The sequence below is a fragment of the Lepidochelys olivacea genome (genome assembly GCF_965140295.1).
Source record: "Lepidochelys olivacea isolate rLepOli2 genome assembly, chromosome: 14".
NCBI lineage: Eukaryota > Metazoa > Chordata > Testudines > Cheloniidae > Lepidochelys > Lepidochelys olivacea.
In genome coordinates this window covers 432,830-448,156 of record NC_140424.1, presented here as the reverse complement: position 1 = coordinate 448,156, position 15,327 = coordinate 432,830, and the positions used below count along the sequence as shown (strand labels likewise).

Here is a 15,327-nt window from a genome sequence, read left to right as displayed (position 1 = left end):
TTATTGCCTCTGCAAGCGGTGATCGAAGGGAGGAGGGGAAGGTGGTTAGCTTACAGGGAAGTAGAGTGAACCAAGAGGTGGGGGGTTTCATCAAGGAGAAACAAACAGAACTTTCACACCGTAGCCTGGTTTTCAAAGCTTCTCTGATGCGCACCGCGCCCTCCTGTGCTCTTCTAACCGCCCTGGTGTCTGGCTGCGCGTAACCAGCAGCCAGGCGATTTGCCTCAACTGCCCACCCCGCCATAAACATCTTCCCCCTTACTCTCACAGATATTGTGGAGTGCACAGCAAGCAGTAATAACAGTGGGAATATTGGTTTTGCTGAGGTCTAACCAAGTCAGTAAACTGCACCAGTGCGCCTTTAAACATCCAAATGCACATTCTACCACCATTCCGCACTTACTGAGCCTGCAGTTGAACAGCTCCTGACTACTGTCCAGGCTGTCTGTATACGGCTTCATGAGCCAGGACATTAAGGGGTAGGCTGGGTCCCCAAGGATAACTATAGGCATTTCAACATCCCCAACGGTTATTTTCTGGTCTGGGAATAAAGTCCCTTCCCGCAGCTTTTGAAACAGACCAGAGTTCCTGAAAATGCGAGCATCACATATCTTTCCCGGCCATCCCACATTGATGTTGGTGAAACGTCCCTTGTGATCCAACAGTGCTTGCAGCACTATTGAAAAGTACCCCTTGCGGTTTATGTACTCGGCGGCTTGGTGCTCCGGTGCCAAGATAGGGATATGGGTTCCGTCTATGGCCCCACCACAGTTAGGGAATCCCATTGCAGCAAAGCCATCCACTATGACCTGCACATTTCCCAGGGTCACTACCCTTGATATCAGCAGATCTTTGATAGCGTTGGCTACTTGCATCACAGCAGCCCCCACAGTAGATTTGCCCACTCCAAATTGATTCCCAACTGACCGGTAGCTGTCTGGCGTTGCAAGCTTCCACAGGGCTATTGCCACTCGCTTCTCAGCTGTGAGGGCTGCTCTCATCTTGGTATTCTTGCGCCTCAGGGCAGGGGAAAGCAAGTCACAAAGTTCCATGAAAGTGCCCTTACGCATGCAAAAGTTTTGCAGTCACTGGGAATCGTCCCAGACCTGCAACACTATGCGGTCCCACCAGTGTGCATGTTTCCCGAGTCCAGAATCAGCGTTCCACCGCATGAACCTGCCCCATTAGCACCATGATGCCCGCATTGCCAGGGCCCATGCTTTGAGAGAAGTCTGTGTCCATGTCCTCACCACTCTCGTCACCGCGCTGACGTTGCCTACTCGCCCGGTTTCGCTTTGCCAGGTTCTGGTGCTGCATATACTGCTGGAGAATGTGCATAGCGTTTAACGTGCTCCTAATTCCCAAAGTGATCTGAGCGGGCTCCATGCTTGCCGTGGTATGGCGTCTGCACAGAAAAAAGGCGCGGAACGATTGTCTGCCATTGCTCTGATGGAGGAAGGGGCGACTGATGACATGGCTTACAGGGAATTAAAATCAACAAAGGGGGTGGCTTTACATCAAGCAGAAACAAAAACAACTATCACACAGAATGGCTCCCTCAAGGATTGAACTCAAAACCGTGGGTTTAGCAGGCCAATGCTCAACCGACTAAGCTATCCCTCCCTCTAGTATGTCAAGCAGGACTGAATCTCCATTAAAGTTTTCAAGGTGCCCCTGACAGACCTCACCAAAACGATTGTTGGCCATTGATTTCATGGAGGGAGGGAGGAGCAAATGAATACAAAACAAATCTGGTCTATTTCTTGTTTTGATCCACTCCATCTATCTTTTACATCTTTGGCTGGCAGCGAGACGGTGCAGTAGGACTGCAAGCCATCCACATCTCCTGGCTGCTCGGCAGAAGATGGTACAATAGGACTGCCTGCAGGACTAAAGAGAATGACCTGGTCGAGTCACTCCTAATTTAGTCCCTGTGTCCATGTCTGCCCAGGTGCTCCTGACCAACCTTACCGAGGCGGCCAGGAGCATCTTGGACACAATGAGGATGGTTTTCAGGCCTATTGCACCGTCTGCTGCCACAAGGCAATGGGTTGTTGCTGCTGTGTAGCAATGCAGTACCGCATCTGCCCGCACCCAGGAGACATAAGGTGACAGTGAGTTGAACGGGGTCCATGCTTGCCATGGAATGGCATCTGCACAGGTAACTCAGGAAAAAAGGCGCAAAACGATTGTCTGCCGTTGCTTTCACAGAGGGAGGGAGGGAGGGAGGGTAGGAGGGCCTGATGATATGTACCCAGAACCACCCGCGACAATGTTTTTTGCCCCATCAGCACTGGGATCTCAACCCAGAATTCCAATGGGCAGCGGAGACTGCAGGAACTGTGGGATAGCTACCCACAGTGCAACACTCCGGAAGTCGACGCTAGCCTTGGTACTGTGGAAGCACTCCGCCGAGTTAATGCACTTAATGCACTTAGAGCATTTTGTGTAGGGACACACACACTCGAATATATAAAAACAATTTCTAAAAAACCGACTTCTATAAATTCGACCTAATTTCGTAGTGTAGACATACCCATAGAGAGAGACTCCTACTGGCTGAAGCCTACAACCTCATGCTAAGGGATCTGCGCTCTGTCTCGTGGCAGCTGAAGAACTCACAGCACAGGGTGAAGGGAAGCAGAGAGCAAGCACAGGCCCACTATGAGGCCATAAAGCAGGAGCTGGCAGCTCCAGTGTGGGCAGGGTGGAGGCTGCAGTGAGTAAGATCCCAATGGTGTGGACTTTTATCTGAAAATGAAGGGAGACAACTATTCCTACCGGGCTAAGGTGGCCAATCCCAACTACAGGGCAGCACTGGTGTGGGCTGCAGAGACAGCTATGATGAAGTCCAGGAAATCAGCCAGAAGTATCTAGAAACTACTTAACCCTCAGCAAGTGTCCAAGCTGGCCCCAAGTGCCTCCTGGCAGCCATTGTGGGGGTGGAGCCCCTCAGCCCAGTGTCTTACAAGGACTCAACAGGCATCATGCAGCACCTACAGGACAATATAATACACTGGACCAATGGTCAACAGCCTCAGCAAGCAGAGCTCATGGGGAGAAGGTAACAGAACCACAGCCTGTCAGCTGCTGCACCATGAACTGCTTCATGCGATATGGTGAGGGGTAACCATTTCAGGGAGGAGTCCAGCGTCTGCCTCTGGCACAAACTGTGGCATAGGGACTGTTCGGTCACTGATTAATGCACATGCATCTAGCTTTACTTTAACTTATTGCTAGAAACAAAGGGCCATTTCTGATGATTTCTAACTCAGCTATTGGCTCCTGAGGGGCATCAAAGCTGCTCTACGTTTTGGTCAATGCTTCAAACAGGTGTTTGGCAATACTGCACAAACTAAATGGGAAGGCAAGAGGATGCTCTAATATTTCTAAGCCCCTCCGCTCACTCAGGTTTATTTTTATCTAGCAGTAATGAGAGTGCAGGTCTGGCAACACCATTTAGTGCACTGCTTCTCAACCCTATTTCTCCCTCCCAGGACCCCAAAACTGCCTAAATCCCACAATTCTTTGCAGCCCTTTGGGGGCTGAAGCAAGAAATCATAGGTGGCTTTTGATTTGGCAGAAGTTTGGGGGCTGGTGGATGTTGGGTAGGGACTAAGTTTGACGCAAGGCAATAGTTGCAGGGTGTGTGAGGCTCAGGGCAGGTTGCTGGTGTAGAGTGTTAGAGATTTACTTCATATATTGCTACTGATGTCAGGGAACTTAACAGAGGACACTGAAAACCTGGCCCACCTTTAAATATTTATTTAATTAAAAGAAAACACTTTAGATGAGACATACCAGATAGTCTGGAACACTCCCATCTTATGGCAGCAGCGGCTACCTTAGTAGAAACATTTATGAAAAAGGAGCCCAAACAACAACTTGTTAAAGGTCAGTGCTCTGCACTGCCATATAGGAGGCATGCATTTCTTTTCGAAGTCCAGCCTATAGGCCTTTCCGTTGTGGGCATGCCAAAGAGGTAGCATGCTCAGCCCTGGGAATCAGGAAGAGTATTGGACCAAACTTTTAAAACTCCGTCCTGGTGCTACTGAAATCAATATGAGTTTTGCCATTGATTTCAATAGTAGTAGGATCAGGCCTTAGTCTTAACTGATCTGTCACATGTGGTATATCTGGCAATTCCAGGGCAGTCCATGGACCAAGAACAGATGCTGCAGTAAAGAAGCAGTTAATCAGCATTTGGAGGCACAGAGTCCCATTAATGACTCGTTAATTTATGGAATTCTTTGCCACAGGAAGACAGGCATTGTGGCCAACTACTTAAGATTCAAAAAGGACTGGATATTTATATGGCTATCAAGAATATCCAGTTGTAATTAATGACAAAATTTTTGGAAGGGATATTATTCAGGCTTAAGGGATCAGGAGGAGACCTAAGGTGCAGACCGATTATTCCGCATTATGGCATCTCCTGTAGCATTTGGTTCTGGCCACTGTCTGAGAAAGGAGGCTGGGCTAGATGGACCACTGAGCTGATGCAGTCTGGCAATTCCAGTGTTCCCAGCCTGGCCTCTTGGCCAAAGAATGGAGTTAGTGCCACATCAGGAAGCATGAAGGAGGGCAAAGAAGGGTCACAACATCTGAGAAGTCAGAGAGACAGATTCAGGATTGTGACAGCTAGAAGGCCGGGACCTTATCCCTCAGTAGAATTAGTCTCTCTAGAAAGCAGCAAAACATGCATGGCTAAACCCTAAAGGGTCTTTGTTAGGGAGAGATGGGAATAATCCTCTTCAGAAAGAGTTACACGACTCCATGAAGCCTCATGACTGCATACCTGAGAGGTGTGCCTATACACTCTACCCACTTTACAAATGAGAGAGGTCACATGACTCAACCACGGCCACACAGTGCATTGGTGGCAGAGACAGAATTAGAAACCAAGAGTTCCTTCCTGACAGCTCCATGCTCAGGTCACAGTGCTTGGAATTACAATTTGCCAATATGTAATTCTGCTGCTTTCCCCCCCATTTCAGTGTTAGTCATTAGGACCAGGAACCAGTGAAGAGCCTGTGAAAGGCCCATTAGACTAAGGGAGGGTCTTGCAAAGTAATTTTTGACACTGCTCTTCCTAACCATGCCAGCAATGGAGTGTGCAAGTCTCAGTGTGGACTAAGAGAAAAACAACAGACTTTTGGAGTCCCTTCTTTCCCCATGCCAAAACCAAACTCCTTTTCCTTTGCAGAGCACTGGTAAATCCTACAGCAGAAGCTCTGCAGACAAGGGGCTGAGCCCCGCATTTGGAGGGAGTGTGCAGGCCTTTCTTCTAGCGCACCTCTGCCTGTCTGGCTTGCGGAGCCTGGAGCTCAAAGGTCCATTTATGTAACTGGCCTGGGTGATCACACAAGTCCAGTCAAAGGCCGCAAATGACAGCACCTGAGGACACTGCAGCTAACCCAGGTTTCTCCTCCCAATTAGGCTTTGGGATCCAGCAAGACTGCAGAAGCAGGAAGGAGGCTGCAGGCTGTTTTAGCGACCCAGGATCAGATGCCAACCAGGCACCATGCTGTGGATTACACTGGGAGGAGGGACCTAATAGTATTCCCACAAACATCTCTCTCAGTATCAAACTGCCAGGAAATAGTATGAGCCAAGACCAAGCACCTTTGGATCTGTAGCCCATCATGGAAAACCACCACCATCTTCCAACCAGAAAGAGATCCAAGTGTGCTCTCCTCATGGAAGCCAGACTCAAGAGACCAGGGGGGCTAAAGGAGAGAACATATGCTTAAGAGGTTCTGATGTGGTCCTCAGCCTGTCATGCAGGGCAGACTGGCATAATTTTGTTCTTGGTAAACACATCTCTGCCTCACTGGAAGTGCAGATGTTTCAGCTAAATTCCCACACAGCTCAGACATTGGGAGAAGAAAAAATAACAAGTTGTTCCTGAATCATTCTGCTTCCAAGGGAGCCAAATTAAAAATCCCTCGCTCCCCACCATGGGCTCTACATTCTGCCCTGGCATCTCAGCAGCACAAAGACTGATCCCTAGAAGCCCTATTCAGAACACTAGTTCCAGTGCTATGATTCCAGGCACTGCATTCCACTCTAATTTTAAGGTACAAACATACATGTGATAGCCACAGGGCTTTTAACTAGCAAAGCATGGATAAAATCAGACAGGAAGTAGGAGGGGGCGCTTAACCTTCGAGACATTATAAGAAAAGCTGCAAGATCAGAGAGCAAAGCGTAAGAGAGTTTCTTCCTTGGGATATTTCAGACAGCAGCTGATGAGGCTCACACTCCTGCCATGGGAATGAAGTGATCGGGGGATCTTACTTTTGTAGATTTTTCTTGTTCAACTCCAAGAAAAGCATCCTGTCCAATCTTGTGCAGGTAAGATACCAAATGTCAAGGTTAGGTCTGAGGTCACAGTATATTTTTAGTGGGACACCAGGTAGTGTCAGGGTAGAGAAGACAATGGACAGATCTGAATCTGTGAAAAGAGAAAGATGAGAAGACAACATGAGATATGAGTTCATCAGTTTGGGGACACATCAGCTAAAACTCTTGGAACGTTCATGCGTCCCAAAACTGCAGGGAAATTGGCCATAACCCAATTGGAGTGTGGAGGCAATACAAGAAATGCTGACCCAGCCTGTGTGCTTGAGTTTTCTGGAGTCTGTAGGTATGGACAGAGCAAGCGGAATTTGTTTTGGAAGCAGGTACTCACCGGGTTGGATCTTGCTGCAAGCCAAACACTCCTGCCACACTCACAACATTGTGTTTGTTCTCAGGGCCCCCATAACTCAGGGTGACCTGAAAAAGCAAATGTAAAGTCAGAACCTGAAACATAACGGAGAGTGACTGAGTGGAAGAGGTCTTAATGAGGGATAAGGAGGAGGATCTAAAGGGAAAGAGATGTCCTAGGTGCTCTGGGTGTCAGAAGTTACACATAAAAGGTGATTGTCATAATGGTTCACTTAGGATAGAAGCCTTTTGAGAGAACCTGCTGACCATCCAAAGCAGAACAGGAAGAAGAAATCAGAGTGAGGGAGACAAGAAAAGCTTAGATAAGCAGCCTTGGAGGAGAAGATACCACCTAACCAACTATATGTGTAAGCTTTAGAGTGGCATCCATTACCATAATGTCTGAATGCCTAACAAAACAGTAATAAATTCATCCTCACAGACACTCCTGTTAGATCAGTCATATTATCCTCATTTTACACAGTGGGAAAATGGAGGCACAGAGAAGTTAAATGACTTGTGCAGGATCACACTGTGAGTATGGCAGAGCTGGCAACAAATCTCTGAAGCCTGAGTCCAGTGTCTTAACAATAAAACCATTCTTCCATACTGAGGCTGCATTACACATTTCCTAAGTCTAAAACCTAAGAGTTCAGTTTTCTGATAATCTTTACGAACAACAAGATTTTCTGATTAGCTGTTAAAGTTAGTCTCAGGAGAAAGGGCAATCACAAAGGGAGGGCAAGATTCATCACCGCTTACTTCTGGTGTGATTACAGCAGATCTGAATGTGGCCCTGACTGTGTTTGCCTAATAAAACTGTTAGAACAATTCGAATGAGTGTTCTGTGGGTGGGCAACTGTGTTCTTGTTTAGGGCGTACGTAGATAAGTAGAGGAGGAATTTTAGTTTGAGGCACTTTACAGCACCACCTATTGTCCATCAAAGAAGATGCTGTAGAAGTAATTATTTCAATACTCACAACCAATACTGAAGAAACCTCTTTAGCAACTTAACACTTGATATGCAGACAAGTCACTCTCTTAAGAGAGTCCATATAATTTAATATATGATCAGACAGACATTTAATGATGTCCCCATTACTGGTATGAATTAAAGCTGAGGCTGAATCACTTTGCCAGAAAAAAATGCACATCTCTTGCTTTCATAGGTGTAGTGTACATTCGTGTGCCTCAGGAATGGAAAGGAAGAAGACAGAGGTGGTAAGGTAACAGCATGCTTGGGGCTGGAAGGGACAGTCAGAGAAGGGGAGAACTAAAGGTGACCCAGCTGGCCAGGATGGAAATGTGCCTGTTATCCAAATGCAGGTGGTGGACATGGGACTGCCCTGGTCAACTACATAAGCAGCTTGGAGTAATGGTGAGATTACAGGCCTGATACCATCTGCCTTTCCTGGAAACCAGGGAGAAGGTAGCTGCACCTGCAGAGATGGTTTCTTTTGATCAGACTGAGGAGCATCTCAAAGGCCAGGGCCTGCTTTGAGCAAGGCATGAGGCTTACCCTTACCTGCTGCAGCACTGTCTCGCCTTGTAGTCGCTGCAGATTCTCCAGATGGGAATGGAACAAGGGGCTGTGCAGCAGCTTCACTTCTAGCAGCCCCTCGATGATGTAACCGATGGTGCAGTCATCAGGAAGACGGACCCTCTCTGCAGTGCTGATGAAGTTACCCAAGCTGTCAGGAGAGAGGATGGAGATGGAGAGTCAAATGCACCCTTAATCCTATCAAAGCCATGGGGTCTCTGCTACAGAGGTGCATTTACCTGGCCCAGGGACTCATCTTCAGGGCAAGGCCCCTGCTGACACAGAACCCTGCTCCACCTGTGGCAAACCAGAACTTCACAGTTGTCTAGTGAACAGCAAAAGCAACAAGAAAAAAAGAGACTTGTTAATGATACTCAGCTTTTCCCATCTGCCTGGGTAGGGAAAACGATCTTCTGCTCTGCAGCACATTGGACACATGCTCTGAGCAAATATCTGGACTTTGGGCTACCCCTGCCTCTTTGAACTCCTGGAAGCTAGACATTCTCTCATCAGGCAACTCTTATCACCTTGCAGCTGCCCAAGATAGAGATGCTCATGTATCTTGTGACTGAGACACACTGGGGCTCCAGGGAAATGACTGCTCAATACTGGAAGTGACCATTCCCAGCCAAGTCACAGAGCGTTGGTATAATCCCCGGAGGTTAGCTCAGGATGGCAGCAGATGAAGTACTGGGATGTTACTTTCTAGAAGAGAAAGCCTGACATTCAGAGGACTCTACAGTTTTGACTGGACTTTTCCTGCCTATACTGATTGGCTGTCTGCTCCGGCCCTCTCCCTCCTCGCTTCTCCCTTAATCTCCTCACATTAGCTTCATACCACACTTGTCCCTCTTACCCTCTTCTCCCGTGACTTGTTCCCTTCCTCTTCCCTGCCCTTCAGTGTCCCCTTTCCCTTCACCTTTATTTCAATTTCACAGATCCCCTCCTAACTACCTCCCTCCACCAAAAGCTATGGAACTAACATGATGTTTGCTGCCATCACATTGTTCACTCTACTTCTGTGTTCTACCCCTTCCCCTTCCCTCTGTCTGTCTTGTCTGTTTTGATTGTAAGGTCTTTGGGGGCAGGGACTGGCTACTACTGCTGTGTTTGTACAGTGCCTAATACAATGGAGTCCTATTCTTGGTTAAAAGAAAAGGAGTACTTGTGGCACCTTAGAGACTAACAAATTTATTTGAGCATAAGCTTTCGTGAGCTACAGCTCACTTCATTGGATGCATTCAGTGGAAATTCAGTTTTTCCACTGAATGCATCCGATGAAGTGAGCTCTAGTTCAGGAAAGCTTATGCTCAAATAAATGTTAGTCTCTAAGGTGCCACAAGTACTCCTTTTCTTTTTGCGAATACAGACTAACATGGCTGCTACTCTGAAACCTATTCTTGGTTGGTATTTAGGCATTACTGTAAAAACATGATTAATAATCATAAGTAAAGGAGGATCAAGATGGTAGCTCCCAGAACTGAGTGGAGATACCTGAAGAAACTGACCTGGCTGAGGGGTGCTAAGGGAGCATTCCTCACGCCCAAAGGTTGAAGTAGGGAGAGCCTGTTCTCCCCCAGCTACCCGTAAAGGGAGAAGAATCCCTGTTCAGCTCACAAGACCATTTGTAAATTGCAAATTAACTCAGAGGTTTTGTACATGGGATGTTGTGAACTGTTCGCCCTCTTAAAAGCTCGGAGGCGGGGGGAGGGGGATAGAATGGACAGTTACAGAGCATGCTTACTGATCCATCACTCCGGACATGGTCAGCTGCCTCAATGGGGTGGTCCAGGCTTGGCCTGCCCACATATACATCCTGGCTGTGTGAGAAGGCAGACAAGAGACGCAGGAGATTCTGTGGATTCACATAGTTGTCATCATCCACATGGCAAAACCATCTGCGGACAAAGCAGGGCAGACACAGTCACTCAGCCGAGGCACTGAGGAAGCGATGTAAAGTTTCTATGTACTGAGTTCTCTCCAGTGAAAATCTTAGTCTCTCAGATTTGGGATAAAGCGACTGGAAAAAAGAAGCCCTCAGACTGAAAACGCAGAAGTTAGAAGCCAAAGTTGCCAATACTTCCCAACTCTAGGAGAGAGGTTGAAGTCAGTAGCCCGCTTGTGAGCTCTTCTTCCCTATAGCCTTTCACCTGACTCTTGTGTATAAGTGCTTCTCTTCCTGCTGCTACCCCTTCCCTATGCTCATCACCACCACCCTCTGGGATCACAGCCTGGATCATGCTCACTCACTACTGGAATTAGAAAGGAGAATGTTGGGACTTCCCTTGAACGCCGCATCGGAGTGAACAAAGCTATAGTTGGAACAATGAGTCTCACATACTTTCTCCCAGATTCGAGGAATTTATCGTATTCCACAGACATCTTGCAGCAGAGCGCCTGGCGGGTGTGAACAGCAGAGCAATTGGTGTTGATCATGTGATCTCCTAAGAAAACGAAGGTCAAATGGTCAAGATTGGGGTGAATGCATAATCTGGGAGAGAGAGCATGTGCACATCTTGAGCACAAACCTGAAACATGGACATGGTGCACACGCAATACACATGGAGAGAGCTGCATGTAGGGTGTGTGGTGCTTAGAGAGTAGCATGTAGCACATAGGGTGAAGAGCACGTGAACATGGAGCCAGACCGCAGGGAAAGTGAATCATGTACAGGGACAGTGCACAAGGGGGATTGTGAACATTAACCGTCAAACAGTTACACTGAAACTTACAAACAGAAAGGAAAAAAGTGAATGTGAAGATTAACCCAGTGAATGATGAAGTTCCTACAAATCCAAATTAGGAAAGAAGAAAACATCAATCACACGCACAGCACAGAATGAGGTCCCTCGAGGGAGAGGATGGCAGCAAGTCAGCATCCATAGTCAAAAGACCAAGTGTGCATTTGAACTACATGGCTTACCTGCTCTTAGGCGCAGTTCACGGTCCTCCCAATCTGTGAATATAAACGTCTGTGGGAGACACAAAGACATTAGGAAAAAAGGGGCTTCCCTTTCCAAAGATTTCAGAAATGGACAGATTAATTTTAGCTTCACCCAGTCCCCAGTTAGAACTGCCAGTAAATTTATCTAGTTATTTTTCAGTGGCCATTGTGAAAAGAACTGGTGTTAACTTGGTCCGTTGCCTATTGGATTGGTTTCTACATCACAAAAACCACCAGCATATTTGGTATTGACTGATCCCTCACTGGCAATTTCAGCAGAGAATCCAAGACAGAAGTACCCTCCTGTCTCAGGGCAGGGCTGAGGCATCCCAAGTTCAGGAATAAGCTGTTTTTCAGAAGTTTCTTCCTCTGCAATCTCCTCTTCCACCCCATCCTAAAAGATAGCACACCCGCTTGACTGGATATTTCCCCAGATAGTCAGTGGGCCTAGAGAAATCAACAGAATTCTGGGGAAGAATGAAAGTAAGGGTGAAAAGATCCAGTTGGTAGCAATATCCTGCCCCAGACAGATGGAGAAGACTCATAACATCTGGATAGGATTTTATTAATCTCCACAAATGCATTGAAACTTCTACGTTAAGGGACAGATTCTGTGCTACATCTCATACGAAGACCCAGTCACTGTACTGAGGAGCATATAGTCTGAAACTATTGGCTCAGACACATCAGCACTAGCATCAGGAATTGTGGATGACTATGCAATGGCTCCCTCCAAGCTTGGCACATTTTCTCCAGCTGCAGCTTCTCTCTGGACCTGTGACCTGTAGCCTTTTATTTTAAGTGAATTTAGGGATGCTATCTTACACCACTGTGGATTCCGCTCTGGTTGCTAGTTTCAAGCTCAACAGAGTCTGCCTTGAAAATTTTATTAGTCACACGCAAGGTTATAATAATCCAAGCATATATCAATCCCAAGAAAACTCCTACACAAGATACAGACCCCAGGCTGCAAGAAGACAGATTGTGCATCCAGACTAATGTTCTACCATCCAGTAGCAGCTCATTTTAGGCTTTTGGTCCGATGGACTATTTACAGAAACTCAGTTCCTAATCCTGCAGGAAGAACAGGTTTAATGAACTGGTAGGGAATACACAGAGTAAAATTGCAGCATGACCATGGAGGGCAGTGGGATTATGGCAGATCTTGAACCTGCAGTCACAGAGAGGGGGTTTCCCACTATAACTGTCCTATCCCTGTGAGGAAGCTCTCTCACCTGTCTTTTGGCCTGCGAAATCCAGGTTTGGAAGAGCAAGTCCAGCCTAGTTTTATGATACTTTCTTGTCGTTTTCACAGCAATAAAAATATCCTTCAGCTCCAAATTCTCCTTAATGGAATCACCTGCAGGTCCATGGTGGTCCTTCAACATAGTGTGAAGAGAACTGGTAGGGCTCCCATCCTGCTCCTCAAGTTTCAGGCTGGCTCCCCCAGCACGTAGGCTGTAATCCCCCCATTTTTCTACAGTTTCATCTTTCACACTGTGTGCATTATCAGTTCCCTCACTGTCCAAATTGTCTGTTGAGCTGGGATCTGCCTGATGGTGGTGGAACTCACTTTTGCAGGAAGCATTAAAAGGAGGTGGTGGACGGGGTTGTGGATATCCCCTATGTCTCCAGTTAGTCTGGAATTTGGGGATTAGCAGGAGAAGGAAAGCACAGAAGGTCACGGACAGCAGGAAGCAGATCTTATTGAGTCCAATGCAGGAAAGTGTCATTCTTCAGCCCCCAGGGCCCCTGCCATGTTGCACAGTTGGGACATTACGTCACATAGAATGGATCACAGCTCTGCAGGAGAGAATAAGAGAGGTTGAGGGATCTGTGAGACAGACTTGCAACACAGTCTTGGTATAATTTTGTTTACAAACCACTGAACCAACAGAGCTAGGTGTGTTCTATGCCTGGAACATCTACTTGCCTCTGCCCCATGAAACCTCACTTTCCTCTTTTACATCCTACCTCAAGACACTTCTTTTTCTCTAGCCACCCTTTCCCCAGTGCACATACATTGCTGTCCCTAGTCACCATAGCCTCAGCACCACCCCAGTCATACGAACACCAACACCAATTCTCAGTTATAGGTACTGCTGTATTGATAATTGTATCTCTGTCGCTCCCTGACCTTGTTTCAAATCCCTTGCTTGTTGCTACAACAGTAGACCATTAATTGTGTTTTGGGGGCTTTTATCAAGTTATTATTCACTTCCACTGTAACAGCTGCCATTAAAAACTTAACTTTTTATTAAACACACAGAAAAAGGAAAAACAGTTAAAGCATTTGAAATTTAAGGAGTTAAGTAAAATCTGTATTTAAAGAACTTCCCTTATTCTCTTTCTTTGTATAGTTTAAAAGGGGGAAGTCCCTTGTTTGACCTTCTTTTTAAGTGGTATTACAAAGATGATTTTAACTGTCCACGTTGGGGACAAGTGGAAAAAATAGTTTAGACCATCTTGACTTGTTCCCAGTCAAACATTTTAAGGCCAGAAGGAACCATGATAATCCTCTGCGTCTAGTCTGATCTGCACACAGGCACAAGAACCACACCTACTAATCTCTGCATCAAGATCATAGCTTTTATTTGAGCCATAGCACATCTTTCAGAAAGACATCCAGTCTTCACTTAAAGCTGTTGCTGTTTCCTTCAAGACAAAACACAGATGAAGGGAGAAAGAAAAACTAGCAAAGGTAGAAAGAGCACCTTCTATTCAGTGGAGTTTTCTGTGTGTAAATCAGTTGCTGCAAAGTTATAGTCATGCGGTCTTATTAGACGCTCAGACTTAGCAAACTTTTACTAGTTGGGCTAAAACCATTGTTTACAGCTTGCCTTTTCATTACAACAGTGTTGCAAAAGATGGATTTGTCTTGGCTGGCTAAACCAGACTGTGATTAGATAGAAGACCAGTAGGAAATGATAGGAAAGAAAAAAGAAGAAGAAGGAAGACGTCACCCAAGAAATGGTGTGGTCATAGGCAGTTCTGTTTCACATCCCATGTGGAGTTCAGGATTCAGCAGAACCAGATGTAGGTGCTGAGGTCACCGATTTCCTCTTTTTCAGGGTCTATGTTAGAGCTCCAAGTAGGTGGCAACAGCCATGACTGTAAACCTTGTTCTTCACCAGCAAACTGTTCTGTCCACAGGTTCCTAAACAAGTTGTCGAGTGACCCTGGAAAAGCACCATCCAGAAAGGTGCAGCAACCTTTCCTCATTAAAATTACTCAATTAAAACACACATACAGTGATTCCAACTAGAAACTGTTTTCCTCCACTTTTCTTCTATTTCTATAATACTTCAGCTTGTTGTTATGCCAACCTGGGACTTCCCCAAAAGTGTCAACCCCCATATTAAACACATTCAGGTTGTGTCAATCTTTTTGTTTCACTTTTTGCTTGATCTATAAATATTACAGAAGAGGCTGAGCTGGATGCATTTTACCTTTCATCTGTTTGGGTGGCTTGGGACATTTGCCTTGGCACAAGCGTCCTCTTCTGTCGGGTCAGATCTGTGTCCCTGAGAACCCATGGGCTCCTCGGGGCTGGAGCTGCGGCGCTGGCCTGTGCATTGCAGGGTGCTCCCCGTGCTCTCGCTGTCCAGGATGGGCACAGCAAGCACCCAGACAGACAGACAGAACATGGAACAGTAATGCGGGTCACCCTCAGCGTCCTGGAGAAGGCGCTGCGGGCTCAGGTGGACGTGGGGGGCACTGCACGTTGGGCGGGGGACGGCCCGGGGGCACCGCGCGTGGGGGATGACGCGGGGCGGGGGATGCCCCGGGGGCACCGCGCGTGGGGGATGACGCGGGGCGGGGGATGCCCCGGGGGCACCGCGCGTGGGGGATGACGCGGGGCGGGGGAATATCCTGGGCGGGGGGGCACTGCACGTTGGGCGGGGGACGGCCCGGGGGGCACCGCGCTCGGTGGGTCTCGTGGGTACCCAGGGGGGCACTGCAGGCTTCGGGACACCCCGGTGGTCACTCCGGCCAGACCGTGGCTTCTCCCAGCAGCTGCCCGCCGCGCTCTCCGCAGGGAGGGGTGTCCCCCCCGCCCTTCCTCCCGCCGTCGGCCGACTCGGAGTCCGAAAGCTCCCGAGCGGCAGAGGGGCCGCGGGCCCTTTAAGG

General features: G+C 47.5%; 1 protein-coding gene across 5 annotated transcripts in view; it reads right to left on the bottom strand.

Annotated features, from left to right (window-relative positions):
• Positions 1 to 10: 10 nt before the first annotated feature.
• RFNG (RFNG O-fucosylpeptide 3-beta-N-acetylglucosaminyltransferase) overlaps positions 11 to 15,327 on the bottom strand; it is a 15,371-nt gene continuing 54 nt past the window's right edge. The window contains exons 1-10 of one of the 5 annotated variants that reach the window (XR_014714146.1): positions 14,646 to 15,069; positions 12,432 to 12,999; positions 11,176 to 11,224; positions 10,594 to 10,696; positions 9,997 to 10,150; positions 8,492 to 8,577; positions 8,238 to 8,403; positions 6,695 to 6,780; positions 6,301 to 6,457; positions 11 to 1,405 (exon numbers count right to left, since the gene is read on the bottom strand). Coding sequence is in view for 4 of the 5 variants with exons in the window: in XM_084648270.1 (XP_084504396.1) it covers positions 6,391 to 6,457; positions 6,695 to 6,780; positions 8,238 to 8,403; positions 8,492 to 8,577; positions 9,997 to 10,150; positions 10,594 to 10,696; positions 11,176 to 11,224; positions 12,432 to 12,929 (1,209 nt within the window). In the remaining variant the exon portion in view is untranslated. Of the gene's footprint in view, positions 6,458 to 6,694; positions 6,781 to 8,237; positions 8,404 to 8,491; positions 8,578 to 9,996; positions 10,151 to 10,593; positions 10,697 to 11,175; positions 11,225 to 12,431; positions 13,000 to 14,159; positions 14,376 to 14,645; positions 15,071 to 15,143; positions 15,324 to 15,327 lie in introns of those variants that run through there. The other 4 variants (XM_084648270.1, XM_084648272.1, XM_084648271.1 and 1 more) reach the window with 4 other exon arrangements.